Source organism: Pogoniulus pusillus, chromosome 11, assembly GCF_015220805.1.
Source record: "Pogoniulus pusillus isolate bPogPus1 chromosome 11, bPogPus1.pri, whole genome shotgun sequence".
In the NCBI taxonomy this organism is placed as follows: domain Eukaryota; kingdom Metazoa; phylum Chordata; class Aves; order Piciformes; family Lybiidae; genus Pogoniulus; species Pogoniulus pusillus.
This window is the reverse complement of record NC_087274.1, coordinates 7,265,871-7,284,262: the sequence shown is the minus strand read 5'-3', so window position 1 is coordinate 7,284,262 and position 18,392 is coordinate 7,265,871. Positions and strand designations below refer to the sequence as shown.

General features: G+C 50.4%; 1 protein-coding gene across 1 annotated transcript in view; it reads left to right on the top strand.

Moving 5' to 3' along the window:
- RNF213 (ring finger protein 213) overlaps positions 1-18,392 on the top strand; it is a 79,317-nt gene that overhangs the window by 13,909 nt on the left and 47,016 nt on the right. The window contains exons 10-25 of the mRNA XM_064150766.1: positions 819-1,013; positions 2,589-2,787; positions 4,281-4,336; positions 4,622-4,775; positions 5,721-5,873; positions 7,210-7,308; positions 8,671-8,793; positions 10,358-10,538; positions 12,135-12,308; positions 12,579-12,737; positions 13,128-13,738; positions 13,950-14,115; positions 15,428-15,645; positions 16,151-16,291; positions 16,492-16,650; positions 17,144-18,287. Coding sequence (XP_064006836.1) covers positions 819-1,013; positions 2,589-2,787; positions 4,281-4,336; positions 4,622-4,775; positions 5,721-5,873; positions 7,210-7,308; positions 8,671-8,793; positions 10,358-10,538; positions 12,135-12,308; positions 12,579-12,737; positions 13,128-13,738; positions 13,950-14,115; positions 15,428-15,645; positions 16,151-16,291; positions 16,492-16,650; positions 17,144-18,287 — 3,932 coding nt within the window. The remainder of the gene's footprint in view (positions 1-818; positions 1,014-2,588; positions 2,788-4,280; positions 4,337-4,621; positions 4,776-5,720; positions 5,874-7,209; positions 7,309-8,670; positions 8,794-10,357; positions 10,539-12,134; positions 12,309-12,578; positions 12,738-13,127; positions 13,739-13,949; positions 14,116-15,427; positions 15,646-16,150; positions 16,292-16,491; positions 16,651-17,143; positions 18,288-18,392) is intronic.

The window sequence follows — 18,392 nt, the reverse complement described above, 5'->3', positions numbered from 1 at the left end:
AACTGGATGTTGCAAAAGGGCTCTTTGCAGTGAGGGTGGTGAGACACTGGCACAGGTTGAATGTGGTGAGACACTGGCACAGGTTGCCCAGGGAGGTTGTGGAGCACAGAAGCACCCAATGTGATCTTTGATCACATTGGGTGCTTCTGTGCTCCACAACCTCCCTGGAGGTGTTCAGGACCAGGCTGGCTGAGGCCTTGAGCAACCTGTTCTAGTGGGAGCTGTCCCTGCCTATGGCATGGGGTTGGACCTGGCTGATCTTTAAGGTCCCTTCCAACCTAAACCATTCTCTCTCTGACAGCTTTGACTCTTAAGCTTTTCCCTTCTATGCTTTTCTATCAAGGGAAGATTGAGCTACAATAATAACTAGAAATTATTGGGAGATATCACAGTGAGATTGAATGGTAGGAGTTGGAAGGGACCCCTGAAGTTAAAAGGGAGCCTCTGAAGGTCTGGTCTGGTCTGTCCCTTCCTGCCAGAGCAAGATCACCCAGAGTAAACCACCTAAGAACACATTCAGGTGGCTTTGGAATGCTTCCAGAGACAGGGAGGGTGGCAGCCTGTTCCTGTGCTCTGTAACCTTCAAAGGGAAGAAGTTTTCCCTTGTGTTAGACCCTTCTGTGTGGCAGTTTGTGTCTGTTGCCCCTTATGTCACTGGGCACTGCTGAGAGGAGTCTGGCTCCATCCTCCTGCCACTTGCCCTTTAGATATTCCCCCATGAAGCACTTTCCTGTGCCCTGTCCAAACCCATTCCTTTACTCTCTGTGTTTGTTTCAGTTTGGTTTAGATTGTTTGCTGAGTTTGGGTTTGTTTTTCAGTTTGAATTTGCAGGCTTGCCTGACAGTCCTGTGCCACCACTGCATTGATGCCCGAGTAGACAAGTGGGTGTGGGTTCATCCTCTTCTGCATTACTTTGCTGGTCCTTCACAGCATGAGCACTGGCTGGTAGAAGAAGATATCTGGGCAGGGCTGGAAGGGCTTCCATTTGCTGAAAGAAGGAAGATGCAAGACAAGTGAGTTTTCCAGTTCTATCCATTGCCTTGGCACTGTAGTTGGTGGGGGTCACCTTGCCTTTTCTCTCTTGTTTTTAACAATCTGGGGCCCCTCAATTAGAGAGAGATGTTGAGGTGCTGGAAGGTGTCCAGAGAAGGGAGACAAAGCTGGTGAGGGGCCTGGAACACAAACCCTATGAGGAGAGGCTGAGGGAGCTGGGGGTGTTTAGCCTAGAGAAGAGGAGGCTCAGGGCAGACCTCATTGCTGTCTGCAACTACCTGAAGGGGCATTGTAGCCAGGTGGAGGGTGGCCTCTTCTCCCAGGTAACCAGCAATAGAACAAGGGGACACAGTCTCAAGTTGTGCCAGGGTAGGTATAGGCTGGATGTGAGGAGGAAGTTCTTCACAGAGAGAGTGATTGGCATTGGAATGGGCTGCCCAGGGAGGTGGTGGAGGCACCGTTCCTGGAGGTGTTGAAGCAAAGCCTGGATGAGGCACTTGGTGCCATGGTCTGGTTGACTGGATAGGGCTGGGTGCTAGGTTGGACTGGATGCTCTTGGAGGTCTCTTCCAACCTGGTTGATTCTATGATTCTAACTAAAGAACAGAGCATGCTGGTGGTGGGCACTTGGGGTACACAAAGGCAGACATGGTGGTTGCTCAGAGATGAGGCCATGTAGCAAAACTGTGTGCTGTTACCTTTCACACACAAAGAACACCTTTGGTTCTGCAAGCTGTGGAGCACCTTGCACAGTTGGTATGAGTTAAAACAGTTCTGTGCAGAATCAGGGCAAGACCTGGAGTTTAGTTTCTTTGGGTGCCTCCACTCAGCTGTTTAACACTGCTGTGATCCTTGGGTCTTGGGGTCTTCCAAGCCAGACCAGAAAGCCAACCAGAGCCTGGGCTGCATCAAGGGAAGTGTGGGCAGCAGGTGGAGGGAAGTGATCCTTCCCTTCTACTCAGCACTGGTGAGACCCCACCTGGAATGCTGCGTCCAGTTCTGGAGTCACTGCTACAAGAGGGCTATGGATGTGCTGGAAGGGGTCCAAAGAAGGGCCATTAGGATGAGCAAAGTGCTGGAGCTGCTCTGCTATGAGGAGAGACTGAGGGAGTTGGGGCTGTTCTGTCTGGAGCAAAGAAGGCTCCCAGGTGACCTTATTGTGGCCTTTCAGTATCTTAAGGGGGCCTACAAAAAAGCTGGGGAGGGACTTTTGAGGATGTCAGGTAGTGATAGGACAAAGCTAGAAATGGGTAGATTCAGACTGGATGTTAGGAAGAAGTTCTTCACCATGAGGTGAGACCCTGGAATAGGTTGCCTGGGGAGGTGGTGGAAGCTTCATCCCTGGAGGTGTTTAAGGCCAGGTTGGATGAGGCTTCAGACAGCCTGATCAGTGTGAGGTGTCCCTGCCCATGACAGGAGTGTTGGAACTGGATGATCTTTGTGGTCCCTTCCAACCCTGACCGATTCTATGATTCTGCTGCTCTTCAACCATACATGGAAAAACCCTGGAAGAGCTAAGAGTACTCTGTGGGCTGAACAAGCTCTTGGCCTTCTGTAACATGAAAATGTGAAGATTTTGGGTTGTTTTCCCTCCAGGCACACCCTGCTGAAGCTAATGATGGAAAAGAAATACTTGATGAAGTTTGATAAGCGTCTGGTCAAGTCCTGGATGTCTGTGCTGCCCCTGGAGAGCCTGGCTGAATTCATACACAGTTTCTCCAGTGATTTGTTAATTATCCTTCAAGGGGTTCTCTACAGATTAAACAGCACTGACTTCTCCTGGAACAGTCCTGAGGTTTGTCTTCTGGCAGCTGGTAAAGCTAAGGGATAAAGGCTGAGACTGGGCTGCAGTGTCTTTAGCAGAGCTGACCAGCACTGAGGGCATCGTGGCTGGTAGCAGGTCACAGCACAAAGAACTTCAGACTTAGCTAAAAGCAAAACCAGTTGCTCTGAAGTAGGAGATTCCTCAAGAGGAGATGAGGGTGTATCTGTAGCCAAAAATGTTGTTGGCATTGATAAGAGAAAGGTCTGCTTATCTGGGTGTGCTCTGGTCACTGATGGCAAATATTTTACTCCTGAGATACACAGAATTCTTGATAGCTCTTGGAGGCTTGGGCAAGTTGCTGCTGCTTTGAGAGGTTTTCCTTGCCTGTTGTGAAAACCTCTGTGCCAGGGCAGCAGGAGCTGGGTGTTGTGAATACTGATGGGTAATTGGAGGGTAGGAGAGCCCTGCAGAGGGACCTTGCCAGACTGGATGGGTGGGCAGAGGGCAATGGGATGAGGCTGAACAAGGCCAAGTGCAGGGTTCTGCACTTTGGTCACAACAACCCCAAGCAGCACTACAGGCTGGGGACAGAGTGGCTGGAGAGCAGCCAGGCAGAGAGGGACCTGGGCATACTGATAGAGAGTGGCTGAAGAGGAGGCAGCAGTGTGCCCAGATGGGCAGGAGAGCCAATGGCATCCTGGCCTGGCTCAGGACCAGTGTGGCCAGTAAGACAAGGGAGGTTATTCTGCCCCTGTGCTCAGTTCTGGTCAGGCCACACCTTGACTGCTGTGTCCAGTTCTGGGCTCCTCAATTCGAGAGAGATATTGAGGTGCTGGAAGGTGTCCAGAGAAGGGCAATGAAGCTGGTGAGGGGCCTGGAGTACAGCCCTGTGAGGAGAGGCTGAGGGAGCTGGGGGTGTGCAGCCTGGAGAAGAGGAGGCTCAGGGCAGAGCTCATTGCTGTCTACAACTACCTGAAGGGAGGCTGTAGCCAGGTGGGGTTGGTCTCTTCTGCCAGGCAACAAGAACAAGGGGACACAGTCTCAAATTGTGCTGGGGGAGGTCTAGGCTGGATGTTAGGAGGAAGTTGTCAGAGAGAGTGATTGGCATTGGAATGGGCTGCCCAGGGAGGAGGTGGAGTCTCCATCCCTGGAGGTGTTGAAGCAAAGCCTGGATGAGGCACTTAGTGCCATGGTCTGGTTGATTGTTGAGGGCTGGGTGCTAGGTTGGACTGGCTGAGCTTGGAGGTCTCTTCCAACCTGGTTGATTCTATATTCTATACTAATACTTAAACTCTTAGATTGTAAGAAGTGGAGGTTTTGTCTGCAGAAGTCATAGATTTGATGTAGATGTTGACTCTGACATGCAGTACATAATTAGTGCAAGTTCAGAGCATGTTTGTAAAGGTGTTGGAGAGGGCAGTGGAGAATACTGAATTCCTTCTTGCACAGCATCCCCTCAGCTAATGAGAAACCATTCTGTGAGGTCTTTCCACGGTTTAATAGTTCTCTCTTTTCATTCTTAGGTAATAAAGAACCTTCTAAAGACAGTGCTGCATAGCTTGGATGAGAAACAGGCCAGGTAAGTGCAGTGCCCTTCTGTGAGAACATCATCCTTCTTGTTCACACCAGTCCTATGAGGTGTGGTGATACTTGTGGCTTGAACATGTGCACTGAAATCCAGAGGAATGAAGGAATTCTGTATTTCTATCCCTCTGTCAGACAACAGTCTTTCCTTTTCCTACCCTAGGGAGGGCTGAGTAGTTGCTGCACTGCACTGAATTTGGTTAGGGGGGTGGTGGGGTTTATTTTCACCTCCATTCTGAGCAGAGGAGAACTTTGTTTCCTCTTTATTTCTGACCTTCAGTGCTCTGGAAGCTCGTTACTGGCAGTCCTGCCTGACCTATTGCTTCAAGATACACCAGAGGGTCTGCAAGTACACAAAGCTGGGGCAGTTGTTCTCCATGCAGGTTTCTGCTGCCATGATGATTTCGAAGGTTGCCAAACTTCAGCCTGCAGCAGTAAGTAGCGAGTAGCTACTCCTGTGTTGCCATGAGCAAGATCTCTGGAGGCATTATAAACAGAAAGGTGCTGGAGGCTGAGATCATATCCATTCTCAGTCTGGGAACCTTCACACTCTAAATTAACCACAGGGCTGTGGTACTTTGAAACAGTTGTGAAGCCATTCTGATGATTTTCACACAGAATCACAGAAGCATCCAGGTTGGCACAGCCCCTCGGGGTCACCAAGTCCAACCTCTAACCCTGCTCTGCAAGATTCACCTTAAACCATAGCCCTAAGGATCACATCCAAACCACTCTTAAACACATCCAGGGTTAGTGACTCCACCACCTCTCTGGGCAGTTCATTCCAGTCCCTGACCACTCTCTCTGTGAAACACTTTCACCTAATGTCCCATCTAAACCTCCCCAGCCTCAGCTTGAGGCCGTTCCCCCTTGTTCTGTCTCCAGTTGTCTGTGAGAACAGCCCAGCAGCAGCCTCCCCACAATGTCCCTTCAGGTAGCTGTAGACAGCAATGAGGTCTCCCCTCAGCCTCCTCTTCCTCAAACTAAACAGACCCTTGTTGAAAACCAGGTCAAATGCCCAGGTTGGCTCTCAGGAGGTGTATGTCTGAGTTTGGTTTGGGTTTTTTTTCCCCCTCATAGCCATATGTTGACTTTACTTCCTGCAGTAAGAGTTTTTAAGCACACATTATACATTTCCCCAGCCTCTCTGTAGCCTTTACTCAAGTAGTGGGGGGGGTGGATCTCTGTTGCTGGACACTTTTGTGCCTTTTTGATGTATTTAGGCTTTCTCTTTTGGGAGATGCTCAAATCATTTATACTTTGCTTTCCTGCTTGAACTGTTTGGGCTTTGTTTGTGAGGCTGGTTGTTTGTGGTTTGTTTTTGTGGTTTTTTTTTTTTCCTGTCCATTTTTGGGCTTAATCCAATCTGTTTGTGGCAGATTCCAGGAGATGCTGCAGAGGAAGTTCCAGGGAGAGAGGTGTTCATTGAAGCTCTGACGAACACTCGAAACTGGTTCAAAGGCACTTTAAAACAGAAGTTGTTAAAAGAAGGCCTGGAGCCTGTGAGATTCTCTTTTGCTTGGGAATTGGAGGTTTGTAATCTTCTAATAACATGGACAAAAAGCTTTCCTGTAGCTGAACCAGCTAGCCTTGAGCCTGAGGGCTTTCATCTCTAGCTGCTGTGGCTAGGTGAGGAGTTGGGGACAGGCAGTACTGGACTGCAAGCTGAGAGGCTATGTTGTTTTAAACACTGTTGGCTGCAGAGCAAAGGGCTGTCACTGCTGCTGCTCAGCTCCCTTCCTCCTTTTTATCTGCTGATCCAAGAGGCATTGCTGGGATGAGGGGCTGCCCCTCGTAGCTGGAGCTGTGGTCTTGCTCAGCCTCTGTGTCCTACTGGCTGTCCTTCAGGCCTTCAACAGAATGAGCACAGAGCAGCTCTCTGCAGCCTGACTTGCTCTGCTCCCAGCTCTCTTCTGGGACTGTTTCTGCCATCAAGGTGGAAGTGGTTCCTCAAAGTGACTCCTTTAGCAACTGGGACATAGAATCAGTCAGGGTTGGAAGGGACCACAAGGATCATCTAGTTCCAACCCCCCTGTCATGGGCAGGGACATCCTACCCTAGAGCAGCCTGGCCACAGCCTCAGCCAGCCTGGCCTTAAACACCTCCAGCCATGGGGCCTCAACCACCTTCCTGGGCAATCCATTCCAGCCTCTCACCACTCTCACGGTGAGGAACTTCCTCCTCACCTCCAGCCTGAACGTATCCACCTCCGGCTTTACTCCATTCCCCCCAGTCCTGTCACTCCCTGACAGCCTAAAAAGTCCCTCCCCAGCTTTTTTGTAGGCCCCCTTCAATATTGGAAGGCTACAAGAAGGTCACCTGGGAGCCTCCTCTTCTCCAGACTGAACAGCCCCAACTCTTTCAGTCTGTGCTCACAGCAGAGCTGCTCCAGCCCTCTGCTCATCCCAGTGGCCCTTCTCTGGACATGTTCCAGCATCTCCACATCCCTCTTGTAATAGGGGCTCCAGAAGTGGATGCAGTACTCCAGGTGGGGTCTCATCAGAGAGGAGTAGAGGGGGAGAATCACCTCCTTCGACCAATTTTGATGCTGTTTGGGCTTCAGAGCTGCCCTTTTCAGATCTGGGAGTGCTCTGCTGGCTGGAAACATCCCTGGAGGTGTTGAAGGTCAGGTTGAATGAGCCTTGAGCAGCCTGATTTAGTGGTAGATGTCCTTGCCCGTGGCAGGGGAGTTTGAGCTAGATGCATCTCTATGGCTTGGGTTGGAAGGGACCTATCTATGAACCTGAAAGGACTGCAGCCTGTCTGAGGATTGTGGGGTCCCTCATCAGCACAGTTCTTTTAATTTCCTTATTTGTGTGTTAAATCTCAGCACTTAGTGCTTTGCATTTGTTTGCTTCTCACCTGCAGGCCTGGCATGAATTTGTGGAGATCAGCTTCCCAGATGAAAATTTCACTAAGAAGTGGAAGGAGACTTTACTTGGAGACTTGAAGAGAAGAATTCAGCAGGTAGTGAGGACTGCAGGCAGTCACTGTGTGCTGGTGGACAGACAGTCCTCTGCTGTGCTTAGAGAATAGCTTCTAGAAGCTTGAATGGGCAGATGAAAACGCTGTGCCTTTGGTCATAAAAGCTGCCATTTCTGTTTATTAACCATGTTCTCAAGGCTCAAAAACTGGACATGCAAATGTACCAGGCTGTGTCCTTGGTGTCAGCCTGGCCACAGTGCTGGCCCCCTTCTAGCAGTCATTGATGCTTTAAAGGAGACTGCACAGTTCGAGCCATTACCACTCCTACAGTTTTGAGGAGCCCTGGGTGTAAATACCCAAGGACTTAAACAGAGTTGGTCCTTGTCACTTCATTCATTGTGCAGGAACTGGGTCGTTAGGGCTCCCAAATGCACACCCAGATGTGCAGATTCCTTCTCAAACAAGCTTGTGTCTCTCTCTTCTAAGTTGGTTGCAGAATTCTTTGAGCCATCGATTGTGATGGCATCAGCAGGAGATGATTATTTCCTGGTGGAAGGTTGGCCTGGAGAGGTGCACACGAGGGAATCACACATTTTACATGGAGACATTTTACAGAGGACATAGGGAGTCAGGTCGAGGGAGGTGATTCTCCTCCTCTACTGCTCTCTGGTGAGACCTGACCTGGAGTATTGCACCCAGTTCTGGAGCCCCTATTACAAGAGGGATATGAAGATGCTGGAGTGTGTCCAGAGCAGGGCCACAAGGATGCTCAGAGGGCTGGAGCAGCTCTGCTGTGAGGACAGACTGAAAGAGTTGGGGCTGTTCAGTCTGGAGAAGAGGAGGCTCCCAGGTGACCTTCTTGTGGCCTTCCAGTATCTGAAGGGGGGCTACAAAAAAGCTGGGGAGGGACTTTGTAGGCTGTCAGGGAGTGACAGGACTGGGGGGAATGGAGCAAAGCTGGAGGTGGGTAGGTCCAGGCTGGACACCAGGAGGAAGCTGTTCAGCATGAGAGTGGTGAGAGGCTGGACTGGGTTGCCCAGGGAGGTGGTTGAGGCCCCATGGCTGGAGGTGTTTAAGGCCAGGCTGGCTGAGGCTGTGGCCAGGCTGCTCTAGGGTAGGGTGTCCCTGCCCATGGCAGAGGGGTGGGAACTGGCTGACCCTTGTGGTCCATTCCAACCCTGACTGATCTATGATACAACCTGAAACGTTTTCCAAGCCTTTACTTATGTCTCCTCTCTCTTCCAAGCCCTGATAAGTAGGCTGATGCTTGGCTCCCCTAGGGACCTTAAGTTTATTTTTCACTTAATTGCTTTTATTGTCTTAATTAGCAGTACTCCTTTCTGCTTTCAGAAGAAACAGTTTGGGAACTAAGTTGATAAGAAATCTCCCTTTTTTACCCCATAGGAGCCTCCAGTTAGTCAAGTCTTGGTCTACTGCTGTCTGCATGTCGAATTAGAACAACTGAACTCTTCCATTGTCTGGTGCTTCTGTAATTGTGCCACAGAGGCTGTAACTGCAGCTTGCCAGGTATTGTATTTCCCTGCCTTGAGGGAAAGGAAAAGCCAAATTCCTTGGTGCATGGAAATCCTGTGTCATAGCGTAGGGATGAGCATCGTGGTGGAAGAGAGTTGCAGAGTCAGTCTCTGCTCGCTTGAGTTGCTGTGGGTTGGTTGTTGGTTAAACCAGTGGGGGGAAAAAGACAAAGTTGCCATACCAGGAAATGAGGATTCACTTATAAAGGATCCATGATGAGGTCCTTTCCAACCCAAACCATTCTAGGATGCTGTGAAAAGTACTTGGAATACTTTTGCCATGGTGGCTTCTGGGGTCACTCACTTCATACAGCTTTTTGGGATGTGTCTCCTGGGGTGCATTAAGAAGAGGCTCTTCCAGCAGGTTTAGGGAGGTTCTCCTCTCTCTGTATTCTATCCTGGTGAGACCATACCTGGAATACTGTGCCCAGTTTTGGGCTCCCTGATTCAAGAGATAGGAATCTGCTGGAGAGACTCCCAGCAGAGAGCTACAAGGATGATTGGGAGGCTTACACATCTCTCCTCTGAGGGAAAGACTGAAAGGCCTGGGGCTGCTTAGTCTTGAGAAGAGAAGGCTGAGAGGGGATCTTAGGAGTGTCTACAAATATCTGAGGGGTGGGTGTCAACATGGAGGTGCCAGGCTCTTTTTGATGGTGCCCAGTGGTAGGACAAGGAATGATGGTTACAAGTGGGGCCCCAGGAGGATCCAGCTTGTCATGAGTAGAAACTTTACTGTGAGGGCTGACAGAGCACTGGAACAGGCTGCCCAGAGTGGCTGTGGAGTCTCCTCTGGAGGTTTTTAAAACCCACCTGGGTGCATTGCTGTGCAGCCTGCTCTAGGTGTTCCTTCTTTGTCAGGGGAGTTGAACTAGATGTTCTCTGGAGGTCCCTTCCAGCCCCTGACACACTGTGATTTTCATTTTCTGTGTGATTCAGCACTGGAGCTGTGACTTGCTGCCATCAGGGCCTGATCCTGATACAGACACACACATCCTGTGTCCAGTTCTGGGCCCCTCAATTCAAGAGAGATGTTGAGGTGCTGGAAGGTGTCCAGAGAAGGGCAACAAGGCTGGTGAGGGGCCTGGAGCACAGCCCTGTGAGGAGAGGCTGAGGGAGCTGGGGGTGTGCAGCCTGGAGAAGAGGAGGCTCAGGGCAGACCTCATTGCTGTCTACAACTACCTGAAGGGACATTGTAGCCAGGAGGGGGTTGGGCTCTTCTGCCAGGCAACCAGCAACAGAAGAAGGGGACACAGTCTCAAGTTGTGCGAGGGGAAGTATAGGCTGGATGTTAGGAAGAAGTTCTTCACAGAGAGAGTGATTGGCATTGGAATGGGCTGCCCAGGGAGGTGGTGGAGGCACCGTTCCTGGAGGTGTTGAAGCAAAGCCTGGGTGAGGCACTTAGTGCCATGGTCTAGTTGACCTGCTAGGGCTGGGTGCTAGGTTGGACTGGATGCTCTTGGAGGTCTCTTCCAACCTGGTTGATTCTATGGGTCTGTGATCCAGCATGCCATGCAGAGCACAGACTCACCCCTCCCTTCTCTCTTGCATGCCTTGTGCAGTCTCAGAGCAATCTTCTCGAGAAGATTTCTTCCTACAAGCTGGACAAGTTCAGTGAGCTGGTATCAAGTATTATTGTGAATTCCTGGCCAGCCAAGAGTGGGCAGTCTGAGGATGACTTTGAGGAGGTTTTGCACCACGTGCTTACATGGCCTGACATCAAACGTGTCTTCACCATTCACGGTAGGTCTGTGAGTTAGATTCCTGAGAGCCTATGAAAAGCTGTTTGCTGCCTCGCTGCTCCCACTTCACACAGCAGCAAACAAATGTGTCAGCAGTGTCCTGCTCTTGTTTTATTCCTCTCTCAAAGTGTTCAGCCTGGGTTTTGGAGAGAAAAGGCTGAGGAAGAGAGAATGTTTGCCTTGTGCTATTCCACTGCAGCTCTTGACTGGGCTAGCTGGAGGGCTGGGCCCAGAGAGTGGTGGTGAGTGGTGCCACATCCAGTTGGCAGCTGTCACTGGTGGTGTTCCCCAAGGATCAGTGCTGGACCAATCCTGTTCAATATCTTTATTGATGATCTGGAGCAGGGGATTGAGTCCAGCATCAATAAGTTTGCAGATGACACCAAGCTAAGAGCAGGTGTGGATCTGTTGGAGGGTAGGAGAGCCCTGCAGAGGGACCTCGCCAGGCTGGATGGGTGGGGCAGAGGCCAATGGGATGAGACTGAACAAGGCCAAGTGCAGGGTTCACACTTTGGCCACAACAACCCCAAGCAGCACTACAGGCTGGGGACAGAGTGGCTGAGAGCAGCCAGGCAGAAAGGGACCTGGGGGTGTTGGTAAATAGTAGCTGAAGATGAGGCAGCAGTGTGCCCAGGTGGGCAGCAGAGCCAATGGCATCCTGGCCTGGATCAGAAACAGTGTGGCCAGTAGGACAAGGGAGGTTATTCTTGCCTTGTACTCAACACTGCTCAGGCCACACCTTGAGTGCTGTGTCCAGTTCCGGGCTCCTCAATTCAAGAGAGATGTTGAGGTATTGGAACATGTCCAGAGAAGGGCAACAAATCTGGTGAGGGGCCTGGAGCACAGCCCTGTGAGGAGAGGCTGAGGGAGCTGGGGGTGCACAGCCTGGAGAAGAGGAGGCTCAGGACAGACCTCATTGCTGTCTACAACTACCTGAAGGGAGGCTGTAGCCAGGTGGGGTTGGGTCTTCTGCCAGGCAACCAGCAATAGAACAAGGGGACACAGTCTCAAGTTGTGCTGGGGGAGGTCTAGGCTGGATGTTAGGAGGAAGTTGTTGTCAGAGAGAGTGATTGGCATTGGAATGGGCTGCCCAGGGAGGTGGTGGAGTCGCCGTTCCTGGAGGTGTTGAAGCAAAGCCTGGCTGAGGCACTTAGTGCCATGGTCTGGTTGGTTGATGAGGGCTGGGTGCTAGGTTGGACTGGCTGATCTTGGAGGTCTTGTCTAACCTGGCTGATTCTGTGATTCTGTGCTGTACCTGCAGAGGCAGTGGATTTGTAGAGCATAAATTCTTTCTCTCAGAAGCTCTAAGAAGTTATTGCTACACAAAAATGGAAAAGTGTTTGTCGTGTGAATGGATCAAAGTGCTGGGGTTTGAGTAGGGCAAGATGCCTGAATGTGCTCTCCTGAGATCCTGGCTGGTTTTGCTCAGAAAATCATGAGGACTTAGAGGGTGGGGGTGATGATCACAGGCTTTTGGGTAGGGATTTGAATGGGAAATGGAAAGACTCTGTGTCATACCACTGAATAGTTCTTGTCCATGTTTAGGCTTTATAAAGCAAGGCTGATGTCTGTTTTAAGTGCTTTCTTTCTGGAACAGGAACAAACACACAGCTCCTAGAAAAACTTACATGTGAAGCCAAGTGTGTCATAGCCAGTGCAGACTCTGCCTTTGACACTGTCAGCTACGACATCTGGAACGGCTCTATCCTCGTGAAACACCTAGAAGAGGTTTTCCAGCATGAGCAGCAGTTCATCTCTATCTGGCAGATAAGTAAGAGCACCCTTCAAAGGTGGCATTGTTGGCTTTATAGCATCACTGATGAGCGATCGGTGGCCTGCTCTGTTAACCTGCTCGGTGATCAGCAATGTTAATTGGGTGCTTCTGCCTTTGCGAGCTGCCTTTGTTCTTTATGTAGAGCTCCTGTTTGTGCTGTCTGCCTTTACCGCTGATATTTGACTCTGCCAAATCCAAACCTGCCTTCTGGGTGCAGGGTGGGGTGGAATATATCTGCTTTGTGACTACAGATGGGCTTTCTTTCAGAGCACCAGCACCTGCCAGATAAAGACATAAGGGTGCGCCAGAGGGATCTGAACCAATTGCTGAAGAGGAGGCGAGAAGAAGTAACACTTCTCAGAGAAGAGAAAAAAGCAATAGGAACCTTTCTGAACATGTGCAGGAAGGTGCAGACATATCTGAAAGGTAGAGTTCTGGGGGAGCAGTTTTGAAACTGGCAACTTCAGAAAGCTTTTTGAAGATTGCTAGGCTTTGTAGCAGGTTTTAGTCTAATCCACAACGGGGTTGAGAAGGGGTGGAGAAAGTAAACCCCAGAGCATTTGACAGCTCAAGTTTGAGGGCTCATGCATCAGGTGGTGTTTGGAAGGGACCACTTGCCCAACAGCATTCTGTGAGACAGGTTTAGATCACAGTATCACAGTACCACAGTATCATCAGGGTTGGAAGAGACCTCACAGATCATCAAGTCCAACCCTTTACCACAGAGCTCAAGGCTAGACCATGGCACCAAGTGAAGTAAGATGGACACAGATGAGACAATCTGATGTATCCCTGACCTGCCTCTCTGTTTTAAAGTTGATGTAGGTGAAGTGGCATTTCAAGAGAAGGAAGATTTTCACTCAAAAAGGTTAAACGAAGTTGTGAATGTGAAAAAGAACCCTCCAGAGACCTACTACAGGTTGAGCCCAGAGCTGAAAAAATATGCCCAGAAAATACATTGTTTTAAGGACAGCCTGATCTTCCAGCAGTTCTGGAAGGAAGCTGCACAGAAGGCAGTAGAGGAGTATGGAAGTTCAGCAGAGGAAGATGAAATTTCAGACGAGGAGGAAGACTCCAATTTCCCTGAGTTGGACCTCAATGGTATTTCCACCAGCCTAATCTCTCCTTGTTTTGAGAGCTATAAAAGGCTGTATGATGATCTCAGATCTGGAAGTCTGATGCTTTCTGCAGTTGACACAATCTTTCAGGAGTTCACAGATCAGCCTGAAGACATCAAAACTGAGCTGAAAATCTTATGTAAGCTTAGACCTGGAGAAGACAGTGCCTGGGTCGATCAGCGGTTCCAGCAGATCCAGGAGTACCACGAAATGCATTTAGCGTTTGATGCTGCAAAGATCTTTGCCAGTGTCAGAGAGATTTTAAACCTCTCTGGTGACTTCAGCATCCTGGAAAAGTTGTTGGACATAGTAAGTATCCACTTCTTCAGCTGTGTACTGTCAGAGTGGTTAGTGAAGCTTTGGGTAAATCTGAACCTTCCTGCAAGTCTGTGCCAGTCTGGCAAAGAACCATTTCCTCTCCCAAAATATTTAAGACATAAAAACCCCAGAAGGGTTCCAACAAAATGCTTTTGTGTAGCCTTTCAGAAGAGAAGGTGATGTTCCTCTGCTTGCTTTGCAGGTAGAAACTCTTAAAGCATCTAAGACACAAAAGCTGGATTCCATCAGCTCTGAGCTGATGAGTGCCAAGAGACTGCTGCAGGGGATCAATGTGAAGCGTCGTGGCTGTCTGAAGGAGCTGGTGCAGCAGAAGGAGTTTGTCTGCTGGGTCAGGCAAGCACTGAAAGGTGTGTGCTGCTCACCTAGGATCATCTTGAATGCTGTGTTCAGTTTAGGGCTCCCCATTTGAAGAGGGACAGGGATCTGCTGGAGAGGGTCCAGTGGAGGGCTATGAGGATGATTAGGGGACTGAGGGTATGGCTTATGAGGAGAGGCTGAGGGACCTGGGGCTGCTTAGTCTGGAGAAGAGAAGACTGAGAGGGGATTTGATAAATGTTTATAAGTATCTGAAGGCTGCCAGGAGTGGGGGGGACAGGCTCTGCTCACTTGCTCCCTGGGATAAGACAAGGAGCAATGGGTGTAAATTGCAGCAAAAGAGGTTCTGCCTCAACACAAGGGGGAACTTCTTTACTGTAAGGGTCACAGAGCACTGGCACAGGCTCCCCAGAGAGGTTGTGGAGTCTGCTTCTCTGGAGCCTTTCAAGGCCTGCCTGGATGTGTTCCTCTGTGATCTGTGTTAGATAGTATCGTCCTGCTCTGGCAGGGGCATTGGACTTGATGACCTCCTTGGGTCCCTTCTGACCCTTAATATCCTGTGAGTTAAGCAGGTAGTACTGGAGGCCCCCCCAGCCTGTGTGGGGGTAGAAGGAATGCTGTATCCCTAATGCATCAGTGTTATGCCTTCAAAGCTTCTGGTACCCACAGTTAGAAGCATCTCTTAGGAGTTTTTAGTGTCAGGGGGGTGCCATGTAGCAGTCCCTTTAAATATCACAGGATGTCAGGGGCTGGAAGGGGCCTTGAAAGCTCATCCAGTCCAATCCCCCTGCCAGAGCAGGACCACTTTTAGCAGATCACACTGGATTGCATCCAGGCAGGTTTTGAATGTCTCCAGAGAGGGAGGATCCACACCCGCCCTGGGCAGCCTGTTCCAGTGCTCTGTCACCCTCACAGCAATGAATTTTTGCCTTGTGTTTACATGGAACTTGTAAACTTAAATATGTCCATGCTGCTGTGGTCTCACCTAGCTGCTCCTCTGCCTTATAGCTGAGCTTGGTTTGAAGGGTTGCAACAGCTGCTGCCATTCAGTCATTCAAGAGATGTGTCTACCAGCTCACTTGTCTTACATGCACAGAGACACTCTTGCACTGCTACCATCCTGGCTCTGAATCTGCTGGTGGTGGTGGCAGTGCAGAGAAAAATCAGGGCCAAGGATGTCTTTCTAGCTGAGTAAAGTTGCTGGCAAGGTGAGTGGAGAGGAGTTGCCTGGGAGGTGCTGTCCAAAGCTGTTCTTTTCTGTGGCTTCTCTGAAAGGTGGTGGTGTGGAATTTGCATTGAAGCTGCCTCGTTTGGTGCTTGCTCATGTCTTTATCTCTCATTCAGATATGAATGAGCTGAAGGTATTTGTGGACCTGGCTTCCATTTCTGCTGGGGAGAACGACATGGATGTGGGCCGTGTGGCCTGTTTCCACGATGCTGTGCATGGCTACTCTTCCCTGCTCTATGACCTTAAGCAGGACTCAGGGTTTCAGGACTTCATGTACTGCTTGAAGAAGTTGTGGCGAGCTCTGGACAGCGATGAGAGTCTTCCTGAGAAACTGGTGAGTTCTGTTGGAGCAGGTCCTCTCTGCATCCTCTTGAGTTTCTGCTCCCAAGAATGGTTGGAAGATTGGCTGCACAGGACAACTGCACAGGTGTGAGGACATCACAGCAGCTCATGTTGCTGGAATCAAAACATGTTTCTGTGGCACAAAAATTCACTGCAGCAGCTCTGACTGGTGCAGAGCATGGATTGCTTCAGAGCACCACTGAGGTGTTCAGCTGTGACGTGGTGGTAGCTTCACTCTTGCAAGAGTTTGAGTGATGGTGCAAGGGAGGGAAGGCAGATGGCTGGGAGCCAAAGCTTGATGCTAAAGCAAGAGGTGTTGGGGCACTGTGGGCTCTGTTCAGCCTCCCGTGGTGGTGGTAAAGATCGGGCTACAGCCTTGCCCACCCCGAAAGTGTGATGGCAGCCCAAGCTGTTTGTGCTGAGCACAGATGTAATCCTGGAAAGAAGTGCCAGATCAGAGTGATTCCTTTGTCATGTGCCATTTCTTCTTCCCACAGCATGCTTCAGCTCAACACCTGGAGTGGTTGAAAACAGTGAAAGAGAGCCACGGCTCTGTGGAGCTGTCCTCACTGTCTCTGGCAGCTGCCATCAACAGCAGAGGAATTTATGTTCTCAAAGCACCAACCGATGGCCAGAAGGTGAGGCTCTTTGGCTTCCCCTCCCCTCCTGCAGACAAGGCTGCTGTCAGAAATGAGCTGTGGCTTTTCTCCCCCCCCTCCCCCCCCCCAGTTCATTTTTGGGAACTGCTGCTTCCTAAGTGCTCCTCTTGCTGATCTCAGCCCTGCCTCAGGAGCAGAATCTCAGTGTACATCAGTGCTAATGACTTGTTCTCTGGCAGATCTCTTTGGACAATGTCCTGCACTTCACCCTGCCAGGGAACTCTGCAGATGAAGAAACATGGAAATACTCCCTGGCAGACCTCCGTGAACTGCAGAACAAGCTGATGCTCATGTCAGCAAAGGGGGAGCAAAGACTGGAGGTGGAGAAGTTCTCTGAGGTCAGATTTCAGACCCTGTGGGTTACTGATGTTGAGGCTGGGGTTGGATTTTGCTTTGACTGTCAGCTTTTAAGACTCTGGTCGACAGCTGAGCTGCTGGAGATGAGCAGATAGATGTTGGTTGGATTTGGTGATCCTGAGGGTCTTTTCCAACTTGAATGTTTCTGTCCTTCTGTGTTCCTGTCTCTTTGGTTCCCTGTTGGGGTGGAACTCAGCTGGAGTCTGGACAGTGGAACAGTATCCTCATCCTTTGGCTGCACTAGAGATGCTCCCTGCCAGAAGGGCTCCTGTGCTTCTGTAGCAAGCTGGGGATTTCTTCCTGGCTTCCTGGGGGTGCTGCTGTTAAGAAGCCACAAAGATTCTTCTCTTACTATTCAGCTACACACCTGGCTTGGGACCAAAGCCTTTATTTTGATTGAAAGGCTTTCCTGTGGTTTCATGACTTGTGTTGGTCAATCAGCTTTGTTTTTCTCTCTCCTCTATCCCCACACAGATTTTCTTCAACGTTGTCCAAAGACTTGCCCAGGCCTTTATAGACCTTTATTCAGCTGGCAACATGCTCTTCCGCTCCTGGCTGGCCCACGTGTACTGTTCACCCAAAAGTGAATCATGTGTCCTTATGGACTTCTCCCTGGGGCTGATCCCAGTGCTGCAAGGGCAGGGAGACACAGCAGCTGTGCTCCCAGGCCTCTGCAAGACGATGGAGAGTTTCCTGGAGAAATGGGGAAGTTTCATGTCTGACAAACGATCCCAGCACTTCTACCTGAACTACTACACCGCGGAGCAGCTGGTCTATCTGTGCATGGAGCTAGGGCAGGAGGCACCCAGCCAGGGGGCCCTGATGATGCTCTCCTTCATAAAAAGCAACTGCTCCAAGCTGGATGTCCTTTTAGCCTCCATCAATGTGCGGCCTAAAAGATCAAGTGGAGCGATTTCTGACTTGCAAGTGATGCTGGATAAAGGGAAGGACCTGAGTGCGCAGCTGGAGTACATCTGGGAGTGCTACATGCACAACATGGGCCACTTCCTTCCAAGCTGCTTGGATATTGATAGGCTTGGTAAGCTGCTGGAGAATCTGGCCAGCAGTGAGAGGCAGAGTGTCACAAGAGACTTCCCACAGGACTTGCTGCGTGTTGGCCAGCCCAACCTCATCACCTGCCCTTGCTCAGAGGTGCTCACATCGGCTCTGGCCATTTACATGAACAGCCCCAACGAGCCCCTCCCGACCTACGACGAAGTTCTCCTGTGCACTCCTCAGACCACCGCTGAGCAGGTGGAGCTCTTCCTCAGGAGGTGCCTCATTCCCTGCAACAGGGGAGAGAAAATTTACACCATGCTGTATGCAGACCAGCTGAGTTACGAGGTCAGCCGCAGAGCGGAGGAGCTCTTCCAGCACCTGCGGCACTACAGCAGCAGCTATCGCCTTGTCATCCTCTGCAGCTGTGAGAGGGAGCACAGCTACATCCCTTCTGCCTTCAGCCAGTACAAAGTGCACATGACACCCCAGAGGCCACTAGCTGAAATCCAGCAATACCTTCAGCACCACTACAGAGTCGCTCAGCCTTCAAGCTCAGCTGCCTCTGTGTTCAAAGGCAACATGTGTGTGGGGATTGTGTCCTCCAAAAGAGCTGGCGTGGGTAAGGTCTTACATGCAGGATGCTGGAACTCAGAGTGGGGTTTCACTGAAACATAAGGAGTAGCCTTTCCACTTTGAGGGTAGTGGAGTGCTGGAACAGGCTGCC